The sequence below is a fragment of the Pezoporus wallicus genome, unplaced genomic scaffold, assembly GCF_028554395.1.
Source record: "Pezoporus wallicus isolate ANWC-B61680 ecotype Strahan unplaced genomic scaffold, APGP_CSIRO_Pwel_v1 contig_9584, whole genome shotgun sequence".
NCBI lineage: Eukaryota > Metazoa > Chordata > Aves > Psittaciformes > Psittacidae > Pezoporus > Pezoporus wallicus.
In genome coordinates, this window is record NW_026640928.1 from 228,881 (window position 1) to 242,765 (window position 13,885).

A 13,885-nucleotide genomic window follows, 5' to 3' on the forward strand; every position below is an offset into this window, starting at 1 on the left:
TCCATAGAAATCTGGTATCTCAGCACCACCTGTAAAGGGTTTAAGAAAGCTATTTCAAGTGACTTCCCCACTACTCTTAGAATCAGAGGTCTGGCTTCTCAGGTCACAGACTGGGGATGCTCTAAAATGAAACGGTATCTTAGCACCTAGCTGCAGTGGTGGAACAAATTCCATGTACTAAATGCCAGACTATCAACTTTAAAGAGACAAAAGACCCAAAGACATGACAGATCTCAGTAAGATGTATCACACTGCAGTCTGTGCTTCAGGAATGCTGTGAAGCAGTGCCTAAAAACATCACTACGTACCCTTATCTTAAAAACAAGTTCAACCATGATCTTTTTTGCTTTCTTTTGGTTTTAATAGCTCCTTCCATCACTCTGTTTGATGAGCGGCAAGGTAGCGAAGGTACAGAGGGAACAATTGCCTACTGCTCCCCAAGTCACTTTAAATGAAACCTCTACCACCAAAGGTTAAAAACTTAAGACGTGTGGATTCTTCCCCCAAATAAAACAACAATCTGGCTTTTCCATAATACAAAGCTTTCAGCAGAGGCACACCAGGGCCTGCAGCAAGAAAATGCACAGAGAATTTTCTTCTGCTGCTTAGTGGTGCAGACTGAGCACTAGAAACCTGTTAACTCAACACTTTCTCTAAAGCTCCTCAGATGGTACTAAGATACACACTGGATAAAACTATTTCTTCTGTGATGTATTTGCTATAGCAAATAAGAACAGTACAAATGTAAAATAAAAGTGAAGTAAAAACAAAAGGATGGATGTTGATACAAACCTTGCTATTTCCATCAACCTTTTCAGTCTCTAAAGTCTGAATTTGTTTCTCAGCTGCCTCAAGCTGCTTGCTAAGTTTCTGGATTTCCAATTTACCTTCAGAATTGGCTTTCTGAAGTGCAGCAAGGTCCAAAAGCTTTTCTTCAGCAGCTTTGATCTGTGGTGTAAGACTATCAATAACTTTGGTTTGTTCATTGTACTTGGCTTGCAGTACCTCTAGCTCCTTTACCTTTATTTCAGCTTCCTGTAATTTGTTTAAAGTGTCTTCCATTTCTACTAGATGCTGATCTTCCACACTTTCCAGTTTGGTCTTCAGGCTTTCCAGGTTTTGCTCTTTCTCCTCTGTGACTGCCACCAGTTTTGCTTTCAGTGACTCAATCTCTTTTAAATGATGAGATTTTTCATTTTCCTGCTTCAGTTTTAGGTTTGACATTTCATTTTCATAGTCTAGTTTAAGTTTCTCAATCTGAGTCTTTAACTCCGCAAATTCTGCTGACTGAGGCCCTACACCTTTGCTGAAAGAAACTTTTAGTTCTTCCATTGCTTGCTGATGGGAGGCAATTGCAGATTCCAGCTTTGACTTCCACAGCTCTATTACATCAGAATTCTCCTTGTTGGCGTGATCCAGCTTAGTTTTCAGGGATTCATTTTCTTTCGTCATTCTCTCATTTGATGCTGAAAGAGTTTTGATCTCTTTCTGCAATGCTTCTTCACTAACTCCAAACTTCTCTTTCAGTGAATTCATCTCAGTCTGATGTTCTTTGCTAGCTGCTGCCATTCTTTCTTGCAAAGCACTTATTTCTTGTAACAATGAAAGAGAAGTGTCCACATCATCAATGTGTTTACTAGACTCTAATCTCCCTCGAAGCTCAGCTACCTCCTTCACCCGCAATGCTAGATCTCTCTCTAGTTCCATGATGCGTGATTTTTCTGACACCGTGGCCACCTACAATTGACAGTGTTTTAAGAAAAGAAGAAAGAATTACAAAAGATATTTTGAATACAAAACCACTTCAGCCTCACTGAAAAGAAGCCATCGAGTGTTGCACACTAACATTATCAGTGCATTCTTGCCAGCATTTTGGAGTAGAACATTTTTGAGTTTCCCTCTCAACTCTTTTTTCTATGGAAATTCTAAAGAAACCTTAAGTAAAAGCAATAGCTGCCTTTACATGGAAAGCTGTGAAACAAGAACAACTGTTGTTTCAGTAGTGTATAAGGATTGCTTTAAAATGGGAAAATGTTCACATCTTTGTATTACATGTATATCTAAAGGTGGAATTCAGTTAAATTCATTTTTCTGATGTTATCCAGAAATAACAACTTGCTTAACTTACAAACTATGCTAATAACATTCATTGTTTAACAAAATGTTTCTCAGAACCATTTTAAAGCAGATTGGAAAAGAATGGAGAACCGCAAGGTCTTTACTTGTTGAAAGTAATTGCTTCCCAAATAATCTCAGAGAAAAATACAAACACATATTTAGCCTACAAATCCTTGGAAACTCCTGTATCTACTCCATTGTTCTCTCTGGAAAAGTGTCCTCACATTATCCGAGCTTTTCACTGACTGCTGAAGCAGCCTGTGTATGGAAAAGCATGCAAAGCTACCACAGTTCTAATTACGAAGTTACCGTTTCAACCTCATTATATTAACATCCTGAAAAAGACAGTACTTACCTGCAATTGCTTTTTAAAAATACTTATGATAGAACATATTCCTGGGTTTATAATATTCATTTTACCTCAAGGAAAGCTGTATGTGTGAGCATGAATATATATCTATACCTACCCTTAAGAATTTACATTGAGATTCTGATTTAGGACAAATTATGTAAAGTAGTGTTTTGACAAGCAACAGTATTACTAATGCTACTGGGACATCCATCAAAAGACGTCATGAGTGGAAATAAAGTACTAAAAAGCCCCTGCAAACCACAATTTGGCAAAGCAAATATTACAACTACAATTTAAGACCTCAAACCAAGCTACAACTACTAAGCTTGTGTTAAAAGCATTGGCACAGTTGATCTTTTTTGGATTTAATGAACTTTGCTACTTTAAAAAACAAACCACTGAACATTGCTGTCAATTCACAGCCCCATGTGCTGCTTCTGACTTGGATCCAAGTATCAGTTTTGCAGTTAAGACATCTTACCTGAGTTCTTCTGAAGAAATGAGTATACAGATACAGGCATACGCACACACACACCACTGAAGCTCAAAATTCATGCTACTTTGTAAAGTGTTCCAGCTATACCTATAGCAGGCACTGATCGTGGCAGGAGCAAGGATGTGTTCCAGCACGTGTTACACCCAGCAAAGTGCGTCATCAGAAATCTTCCACAACACAAATCAGTCTTGTTATTCAAATAGTGAAAACCATTACCCTAGTGTCTTCTAACTCCCTCTGGAGTTTGTCAGCTTTGGTCTTTTCAAAGAGCAGGCTCTGTTCAAGCTCCTTAATGCGGGCATGCTCCAGTTTGGTCTGCGTCTGTTAGTAAAAAGGGAAAGGAAGAGAACACAACGGTGCCACCATCACATGCCAGCACAAGAGGAGGGAGCCACATGCAGGCCGTGCTGCCAGAATCTTCTACCATTGATGAGCAGAGAAGATGCAGTGGATAAAATGAACAGGGAAATGCTATGGATGAGAAAGATGGGCTGAGAGTATAAATAGACTGACATGTGAAAAACATAAAAAATGGTAAAAAAAAGATCACAAACGAAGAAATATGAACAAAAAAGTTCCATGCAGCTGAGTAGAAGTTATTTATCAGTACATGAAGTTTTCAGCACAAATTAGAATAGTTATGTAAAAATATATATGTGTATAGATATCTATACCTGTCCTAATAGGGTGGTAAAACCCTCTACCTGTCATCCCACTAACTTTTTTCTCTAATGTATTTGGCTTATTTTATGATTTAGTTATGAACTAGGGGACAAAAATTCACCACTGAAGCTCATGTGACAATCAAACCTTTTTTTAAACACAGCTGTATCTCAAGTCTCAGGCATAAAAAAAATCCTTTTGGCAAAGACCTGGGCACATTAAGGCTCATTTGTCACTATATATTATTTGAATAGAAAAGGATGGCTGTCTAAAACTGCAGAACTCTCCTAGTTTCCCCCACTCCTCCTCTTTCAGGAAGAGGACAAGCAACAAGTATCAACCCTAACTATTCTATGATTCTACGATTCTGCAAAAGGAGGTAAAGAAGTGAATCAGTCTGGTTGCTTCATAGTTACTGAAGTCTAAATACCTTGAACAAGATATGGAAGTAAGGAAAGGAAAAAGATACATGTAATTCTAACAGGTTCCTAAAGAGAAGCAGGAAGCAGAGGAATGTGAGCAGCTATCTCCTCCTGCCTTTTGCTTACAAACAGGTACAATCCTTAGCAGGAACACAGAATTGGATATTCTGGCTTGAGACCCAGATACTCCCAGAGGCTTGCAAGAGTGCTTCAAGTTTGACAGATGCAGGTTAAGTCAAGCAGGCAGTTCAGATGTGACCTGCACCTCTGAAATGGGGAGTTGAGGGAGAGAAAAGAAACTTGAAGAGGTAAGAAAGAAGTAAGTGCCACACTTATTTCTGAAGTGCTGAGATTCAAGTGTTGTGTCGGTCTTGACTGGTCACTTAGATTAAATTTACTGAGCAATCCAAATGAAAAGGATTACAAAGTCTCTTGTTGCTTCACAGTGTCTTTTCCAAGACGAGCAGCTTCTCAGGGCTTACCCACAAAGTGAATAAGGTGGATGTCTGGAAGAAGACTAGATGAAGTGGAAGATGGGTTTATTAACTGATGAAGTTGTATCCATCAGTCTTGATGAAAGCCACAGTTAATTAACAGAAGAGAGTCCTGCAGCCCAAAGAGCTATACAGTGAACACCAGATTGAAAGAACCTGAAAAGGCAGGAAGATACATGAATAATTCCAAAGCCACAGCACTGTGTGCACAGCTGGCAGGACACTGCTGCTTCCTTGATCTTTATCATACGATATGTAAAAACCCCTACAGAATTGTTATTTATAGACTGACAAGCTGATTAGCACTGCCTCCAAACCAGACACAGCAGTTCAAGATCTTATGAAGTCTCTGCAGAGCAAGTGGGATGGGGATGAGCCTCTTGTTATGTACACTTCAGGCCTGTTCTCCTCCAGACACAGTATTCCTTCTGACAGCATCAAGTTACTTTCTTTCCCAAAAGCATGCAGACATCTGGTGGTTTTAAACATTTTTTCAGCTGAAAACAGTTGGCTGTGTTACTATGTACTTAACGAGGTCCATAATAGTAAATTCCAAACACTCAAAGTTGTTTCTTAGATGCATCTGTATTTTCAAATTCCATAGCAGATTTGTGTCTCTCCCAGTGGAAGATCTTCAGTGTACATGGGGAAAACCCCCCTGAGAACAGAGATTACTGGTTTTGCATCCCAGAGCATTTGAAAATAGAACTAAGTACTCTATGGGAAATAACATTCTATAAGTGGTTGCCCTATCAGACAGGTTAGTGTTAGTTCTGATCCACAACAAAATCCTCAGTTTGAAAAGTAATCTATTGTAAGAAAAACAGAACATTGATACCTTCCTTGTTCTAATTCACTAATGGGATCTATTAAAAACCAAACCTGATTGTTGCAGGATTCTCCCTGCATGACTTACACAAACTTAAGATAGTGTATTTTGCAGTTCTACATAAACCCCAGAACACTTTCATCATTTATTTGATAGACATTGCTTTACTCCTGTGAAGATCAGATATACCATCACTGATTACTGGTCTGGGTTTTTTGTTTTTAATCCAATCTCTTATATATTACAAAGGGAAATAAGTTAAAATCCTACCAAAATGGAAATAAAAGATTAAAAAAAACACTCCAGAGATCTTTGCTGGACACCTTTTTCCCCATTTAGGGCATGAGGGATTATCTTTAAACAAGTCTGATTTCCAAGGGACAGGTTCCAGTTTCCCCAAGGTAAAAATCACTGCAAAATTTTGAATCACTCAGATTTCTCTTCTGATCATGTATAGAGGGAGATGTCGAAATGATTTAAGTTTCTCTTTGAGGAACCCCAGAGCACAGTAAACTGAGAAGAGCAGAGTACTACAGAAAGAAGTATTTGATTGTAAATCTTAATTTGAATGGAAGAGTAAAACAGAAAAGACCATCTCCCCCCCCAAAAAGGAAGTATCTTCACCAAAGCTTCACAATTAGATTAAGAGTCCTAGGAAAATGGGACAAGCCTTACTCTGCTTTGAACCTTAAAGAATCCCACTCCAATGAAGTTTAGAGACCAGTCACCGGCTATTTTCAGCACCTGTGTATTCCAGCTACTCCTTCACTTCGAAACAAACCTCAGTGTTCCGTTCTCCATCTATAGGTCACACTGTGAAATTGTGCTGAAGCCATAAATGCTGATAACAGCTTCTAGGATAGGGGCAAGATGACTTTCAGTCCTTTCGTGCTGGGATAACAATCACAGAACACAACTGAGATCATGGAGCAGTAGCCTAGAAACTAAGTGATCACCCACTTCTCTCCTTTAGAGAGGGAAGATGTCCATTTTTAATGGAAAAATTAGAACAGGGGAATCGGGAGTAAAGATAGGATTAAACAAGGAGTGCACAAAACAAGAGAAAGGAAGGGCACATGCAGATTTACTTCTAACACACCGTCAGCCTGATTGGAAGACTAGAGGAGACCCAGATCGCTGAAGTAGCTTCGCAAAAGGAACACCTAAGAATGCACAGCAGGAAACCAGTTTTAGTCTTGAGAACTTCCTAATGTGGCTGGGGATGCAGCAGAGGAGGCAGCCTGGGATACATTTTCCTGATTCCAATCAAAGAGAGGGCTTTTAAATTCCACTATTCTGAGCTATGGAGGCAAGAGGGCTGCTTAAGCATCTTGTAAGGCAATGTCTGTTAGCCAGTAACACGTATTTTTCCTATGTAATTCAGAGAGAAGCTATATGAAGATGCAGTAAAATCAGACAGATATGCACACTGATTTGTTATCATCTCTCCCGTTAGCATTTCATGCTAACAAAAAATGGAAACAAACAAGGGGAGGTGAGGAACATACTGATTTTCTTCCTCAGAAAAAATAACCAGCTCATTGCATTCAGCATCCACTGAAAAGCAGCAGGAGCTCATAGGAGAGCATGTAGGACTTTGTGATGAGAACTAAAATCCTACATTTAAATGAAAGATGTTTCCAGATCCTGGACAGACATTTTCTACAAGCTCCTCTATTCTTCAGTCAGCTGCAAAGTTTTTGACCCTAGAGGATTCTAAGGACACATTCACCCTCTCTCCAGTTAATGGGGATTACAATGTTTAGTCATTACACACATTCTTCTCAATAGATGTTGTAATTGCTTTGAAAGCAACATGCACACAGATACTACAGTCAATGTTTCAATAACAGATTATGCAGTTAGTGAATAAGTATAAGCATTTTCTGCACACAATCTGTTAACATGGGATGTCTCTGCACACTTAAGTGCCCTCTTACATTTTCTGGGTCTTCCGAAATCTGCCTCTTTCGCTATCAGTAAAATTAAAGAAACAAACAAACAATATTTCACCTGCAGACTCAGCACTGTCATTCCAGCAAACAACAGGATACAGTTCATTATCTCAGTTTAAACTCTTGTAGTTACGCAGCTTGGCAAACCAGAGTCTTTAAGCTGGTTTGCCACAACTAGCGACTGATTTAACAAAAAAGAAAAGCTTAAAATTATCCATGGACTAAACAATAAAAGGAACATTCTATGAAGAGTCTAGATAGGTATCTTAAAATGAATGGAAGACTAAAATAAAAGAAATGTTATATGAAATGAGTAATTTTCGTAAGGCTAGCACTTCAATCGGAAATGGTTCACAGGAACACAATCAAGTTTGTACTTTATACTGTGCAACGAGTTCTAATGTTTTTCTGATTAGACAGAATAAAGCAACTAAAAAGTATCTTGCTTATTAACTTGAAATTTGGGATAAAACTTGGCAATTGCCAAATACCTGCGGGTAATCATGAAATAATTTCTATTCTGATTGTGTAATAACACTGTTTCAGCCCAATATTAGTTATACAAACAGTACAAAGATAAAAACTGCACACATTAATGGCTGTGTAGGTTTTGTGTGCAGTAACTCTCAGGACAAAATTCTTTGATAATCTTCCCTAAGGAAATCACAGGGATTATGCAAAAACTGACTGAAGACAAACAGGACTGGTCTTCAGTATTAATTTTCAAAGCCATAAATATTAACTTGCAATTTCATAACTTCAACATTATTTGTATGGTCATTACTTTTAATAGCAAAAGGTGAAATATTCTATGAATTAATTACTCTAAACAACTGCAGGCATTCCACAGTACAACCCTTCCTGAAGTGTGTAACAATGAAGGGTGTAATCCCAGTTTCAGAACAGTTTACTCAGGGACTGCAGAACTAGGCATCATTTTCATGTGACCTGCATATACTTGGACCAGTATTGCATTTATTATTCATTCTTGCCTTTCTCTTCTAGAGAACTATACACTTAATCTGAACTGACTGCAGTTCTGAATCCTACTATAAGTCTGATTTACAAAGCTGGAGATATTTTACCTCTAGGTCTCCTTTGGTAATGGATTCTTCTTCCACACGGAACTGAAGATCTTCAACTTTCCTGTGGGGAGAACTCATTAAAATTCAGGTAACTTTGAAAGAAAATGCTTTCAAGTTTACTTTTCAGTGGAAATCAGAATTACAGGGACATCATTCTGCTTGTACCAGTAAACTGCCAGAAACATTAAGGAGAAAGCGTCAGAGAGAAGGAAAGCCTCTGTCTTTAAAACAACTACTGACCAAGGCAGGAATCAGTCTTCCTGTTGCTCTATATGGAATTTTGTTGCATTTTCTGACAAGCTAAAAAGAAAACCTTTAAGTTATCATTGATTCTCTCATTCTTTCACCCTTCTGCATATCCTCAAAAGAGCTGACCTAAATGAACAGTCTGATCTCACATTCTGTATGCTCTATCACTCTCCTAACAAACAGTCAGGAAGTCAGGACACATCCAAGAAACCCACAGACCTATTGGAAGTGCACTGGTCAACTTGCAGACACATGTTTGTTAGGTGTCAGAATGAACTGCAAGATGCAGAATGGGAGTGCAAGCAAGAACATTGACTTGTCTTGCCCATATACAGGAGTTTTGGAATGAGAAGAAGGAGGTGAGAAGCTAATACCTGACTCAGAATTAATTTTGTGAGAAGCCATTTCTTCCCTTCCCTGACTCTGGTATGACCCCAATGAGCAAGGGTCCAGATCTCCTCCTTTTCCCCTCTATCCCTTCAGCACTGTAAGATGTTGCAAAGGAAAAGACAAGCACATCTTTCCTTTGAATTACACACACTGCAGCTGCACACAGCTTGGCTGACAGATGCAGAAATAACTGCATCAAAGAGTAACAGGTGATGGATCCCTAAAATAAAGGACAGTAAGAACTTATTACTGGAAGACGGTCTCACCACTGTGCTTTGGGAAACTGAATTAAAGATTATTTGACTTTAAGTCACTGCGGAGACTGATTTGAATGCATATTAAAGAGAACTTTGAAGGTAAATAAGCCTGGAGCGGTGAGGAGGAAGGAGAAATACTGCACTGCTGAGGCTGTGAAATGTTTTCCTGGCTGCAGGACATCACTTGGGTGAAGGGGCAGCAGACACACAGTGGCAGTGTCACGCTGCTTAGCAACACACTGAAGGTGAGTTCAAGGCCATGGAGGATTGCGGTAAAACAGACCCCCACTGACCTGGCACTCAGCAAAAGTAGGTCCCCAGCCAGGCTGCCGAGGGGCTGCAAAGCTGCCTTTTCATTCATTCATTTATGTTTAATTGAAACCCCCACTGCATCATTTCACAGAGACTATACAAATCATTCCAGACCCAACCCTAGTGCTTGCTTTGAAAATACAGTTAGAGTGGGTCCCATAAAAAGGCAGCATGAAAACCGTAAAGGAATTGCCAGGGTTTACCACTGCATTTTCTCATCTGTGATTTCTAGTTTCAGACAGAGAGGTTGACAGCTGACTGGTTTCAGGGGCCTACAGGGCAGACTCACAATGGGTTTCTAAACAGACTCTTGGCTTTTCAAAAGCATTCCAAATCCAGCAAAACAATTCATCGGATTATCTCCTCACCTAACCCTGACCCCACAATTTATCAGGTTATTTCCTTTCCTAACCTCACTTTACCTATTTTGTAATCTCACTTTCCTCAAATGGTTATGAAAAGGAATAAGAAAAGGCACTAAAATTAACAGTGTTAATATTTTCCTGTAAGAGACAGACCCTACCTAGAAGCACATGACTAATAGGAATAAATGATCCACAAGAGAAATAAACAGCAAATTCCTAATCCAGCACTGTCAGGGAATTAGATTATCAAAATTTTCATTTGGAAGTGGAAGAAGAGTGTTTAAAGAAGATCAGGTAAGATCCATTCATTTCATATACATAGGAAAAAATCCTTTATAACAGAAAGCAATACTAAAAGGAATGAGTTGCATGAAATCCAGCTATAAACAACAGTTATACCCTCTAAGCAAGTCCACTTTCTTCAGCTTTTCCTCCCCAAATTTAAGAGAGGGGTTATTTCAGTATTAATTTTAAGATACTGCAATATGATTTTTTACAATAATTGCCCACATCTGTATTACTCAGAATTAGTTTCATATTTGAAAGTCACCACAGCATCTGCTTTTAATGCAAAGTTTAACAGTTCTACTAATGAAGACAGGTTTGGGTTACCTTTTCTCTTCCTCGAGCTGATTGAGAAGCTCCACCTTCTCCCTGTCAGCAGCCTCCACCATAGCTCGTAGCTGGTCCATTTTTGCTTCCATCTCCAGTACATGCTGATCAGCGGGAGGAATAAGAACAAAATCTATTAAGATGGGCAATATGCAATTTTTTTCCAAGTTACATATCTACACCTCAGTAATCACCATTTGGTAAAGCGATGGGCCAAGGGATGGGAAGGTTATCACACTCAAATATGTATATAATAAAAGAGTGTACAGATGTGTAGAGAAACTCAACAAAAATGAGTTAAAGTAGATCTGCTATCTCATCAAGCCAAAGCTCTCATAAGGACAATACCACACGTACAGACTACTTTAACTTTAGACTATCGCCTCTTACTCCCAGACCTTTTCAGTAAGAAATCACAATCTTGGAAATTAAGTCAACTGCATTAAAGCCTCTATTTTAAGAACAGCGATACCACTCTTACCCGATCATGTCCATCACGAACAAGTGCTAATTCCTGCTCTATTTCCCCTACGTGACTGGTTGCTTTTGCAACTTCTGCCCTCTCCAGGTCCCTTTCTGCCAGGAGCTGTTCAATGTGTTGTTGCTTCTCCTTCAGTGCCTCCTGTAGGGCTGTGGTACCAGATATTTTCCTTGCATACCGGGAAGATGTTTCTGTCAACTTCACAAAGTAAACAGGTTAAAAATCATTCTGTACCAAGTGAAAACAAGGGGTATCTCCAGACTCCACAAACACTGGGTTAGTGAAGCAAACACTTTCTGTGACCTACTGTAACTTTTCCTTTTCATTTTCTAGTATTGAATGGCCATACATGTGTAGTAAGACTGCTTTGTAGCAATCAGCAGCTGTGTGTAGGAGACAGAAGGGTTGAAGTGAAAACAGAAGGCTGGTCTCAGTTGAAGGTGTGCTTAGCAGACTCACACAAAGGCCAGCTCATTATGTGTATAAGTATCTTTCTGCATTAAAAAAGAATGGCAGCCTTTTTGCAAGTTAAAAACTTTAGTTACCAAGTCATCATCTTGGGTCACCAGCAACAGTATAACATTTCCAAATGTTCTATCAAAAGCCTTTGGAACTCCAACCAGGATTTGGCACCTTTGCTACAGCAATAAAACATCCAGGATGAAAAGCATTTACCTTGACCTAAAAAGGCAGCCTTACAGCTAAAACCTTGTGAAGAAGAACAATTGGTATCTGATTAAAACATGTTCATGTCACTTGGAATTAATTTACTTCTAGAGGAAAAAAACACCTGAAAGATTAAATTTAATGAGTATAGATAAAAATGAATCCATCTGGAGAACTATGGCTAAAATGAACCTTGGGGTGTTGCTTGACCTTGCATGATCTCTGCTCCAGTGAATGGAACCAGTGTCAGTGAAAATTCAGCATGGCCCTGTCTTCCACTTCCTCAAGAGTTTTTAGCTAGAAGGGAAAGTAAATAAACTGAAATTATGTAGTAAAAATGAGCAATAGTTGTGAAAACAGCAAAAACTGAACCAAAAAAGAAGATCTAATACGGTTTACAAAGCCTGACTTTAGGCTTAACAGTTGAGAAATTTGTTTAAGTCTTAAATGAGAACAACATCTCAGTTACAGACTTAACTGAAACTAAACCCAATAGCCAAAGGCTTGCTCTCCTGTTATGTTAACCTTTAGCTCTGCCTAACAGTACTGCCCAAGAATAGGAGCATGTTTCTTCCACGATCCTTTGAGATCAAGATGTTGAAGGGTACTTGCCATATACAGCCTGGAATGCTGACACTGGCCAACATCCCCCAGAGTAAGCGTAACGCAGACGTATTCTGGCATCACAAAAACACACTTCCCTTTTTGTTGCCATGATTTCTAAACAATCCCTCTAACTTGTCTACTCACAGCCCTGAATGATACAGTTATAATCCACTGCAAATCCTCTATCAAGTGACTGAAAAGGTATGAGAGAGAATAAACCATCTTCCACTTTGATGCTTAGATTGTTTGTTTCAGATCTTCTTGGTTTCTAGAAGATTCCACATTCCAGAATGTACTGCATTTTAACAATTCTAGCTCTTCGTACCAAACTTAACTTAATTTCTGAGTCCAAAAGAAATCAAAAGATTTCAGAGAAACACAAATTTGGAAATAAATACAAACTGCATCAGACAGCCCTCTTAAATCATTACATCACCTGCTTTGACAGCTGCTTTTCTTACACAGGAAGAAGAAAACAGCAACAGCAATGAATAATTGACAAGACTATGTAAGAGCCCAGCAACGTCCAGACAGGTTACAGCTTTTCTACAGATTGAAGCCCAAGAAGTCTGCTGTGTCACAACTGATTTCAGGAAACCTGGTTTCTTCAGCAGCTTATCTTTTAAACAAAAAGTGTCAGAATTGTTTTGACAGTCCCTTTAACTTGAATGCCAACCAAATGTTCATGTTGCCGGAGGAACAGAGTTGGAAGAAAGCTACAATTCTAATTCCAGAAATAATGGATTACAGAAGCTTTACATTTTATGGCCCAAAACATGCCCTGGGGCACAGCACAGAGGGAAAATAAGCAAATATACTGTAGACATTTACAATGTGTAACTGTACTCTCTTGTTGATTAGAGTATCAAAGCATATGGAATGAGATATGGAGATCCATGTTAATGCTTCCCCATCAGCTCATGAAGCCTGCTCTGAACCCGAGGTAACTGCACCGATTTCAAACTAGGGGGCACTCTGCAGCTAGAAGTTTCCGAAGGGATTACCAAAGTCACACTGTTTGTGCCAAATTCAAATCCCTCATGCTTTCTGTGATAAGGTATTAACCCTGCTGCCCTGACCAGCCGCTGACCTCTGCTTGCTTGTAATCTGCTCCACTTTTGAAGGGCTATAGTGAGTCACCTCTCTGCTCTGCAACTGCTGGTCAGTGGGACAGTATGCCAGCTCCCCAGCTGCACATCAGTGATCTCCTCGTTAGATACATTTATGTACTTTGATTTTAAAAAAGGAAAAATCTAGGGTGCCTGTGCAAGGAAACCCCAAGTATTTCTATTATTTTAATTGTTTTAAGAGAGAGACTTTTAAAATTCAGCTTTCCCAGAAGATTCCTGTTTTACTGCTGTAACCCAAGATTAGGACATGTATGTAAGAGAGCAACTTTAAAACAGTCCACAGTAACTGTATTAGGTGGAATTAGTAGTGTTAGAATTCACCTGAGCCACTGCACTGTGCAACACTTAGCCTGTATGAATTCACAGCATAAAAACCAAACGTAAAAGAAAAGAAAGAGGCTTC

At 39.1% G+C, this 13,885-nt stretch overlaps 1 protein-coding gene across 15 annotated transcripts in view; it reads right to left on the reverse strand.

Annotated features, from left to right (window-relative positions):
- Nucleotides 1-13,885, reverse strand: part of CLIP1 (CAP-Gly domain containing linker protein 1) — a 66,992-nt gene that overhangs the window by 26,026 nt on the left and 27,081 nt on the right. For 9 of the 15 annotated variants that reach the window (XM_057421332.1, XM_057421333.1, XM_057421334.1 and 6 more), the window contains 6 exons: nt 11,081-11,278; nt 10,600-10,703; nt 8,415-8,475; nt 7,315-7,347; nt 3,183-3,287; nt 793-1,737 (listed from right to left, as the gene is read on the reverse strand). In XM_057421332.1, the coding sequence (XP_057277315.1) occupies nt 793-1,737; nt 3,183-3,287; nt 7,315-7,347; nt 8,415-8,475; nt 10,600-10,703; nt 11,081-11,278 (1,446 nt within the window). The remainder of the gene's footprint in view (nt 1-792; nt 1,738-3,182; nt 3,288-7,314; nt 7,348-8,414; nt 8,476-10,599; nt 10,704-11,080; nt 11,279-13,885) is intronic. The other 6 variants (XM_057421346.1, XM_057421340.1, XM_057421345.1 and 3 more) reach the window with 3 other exon arrangements.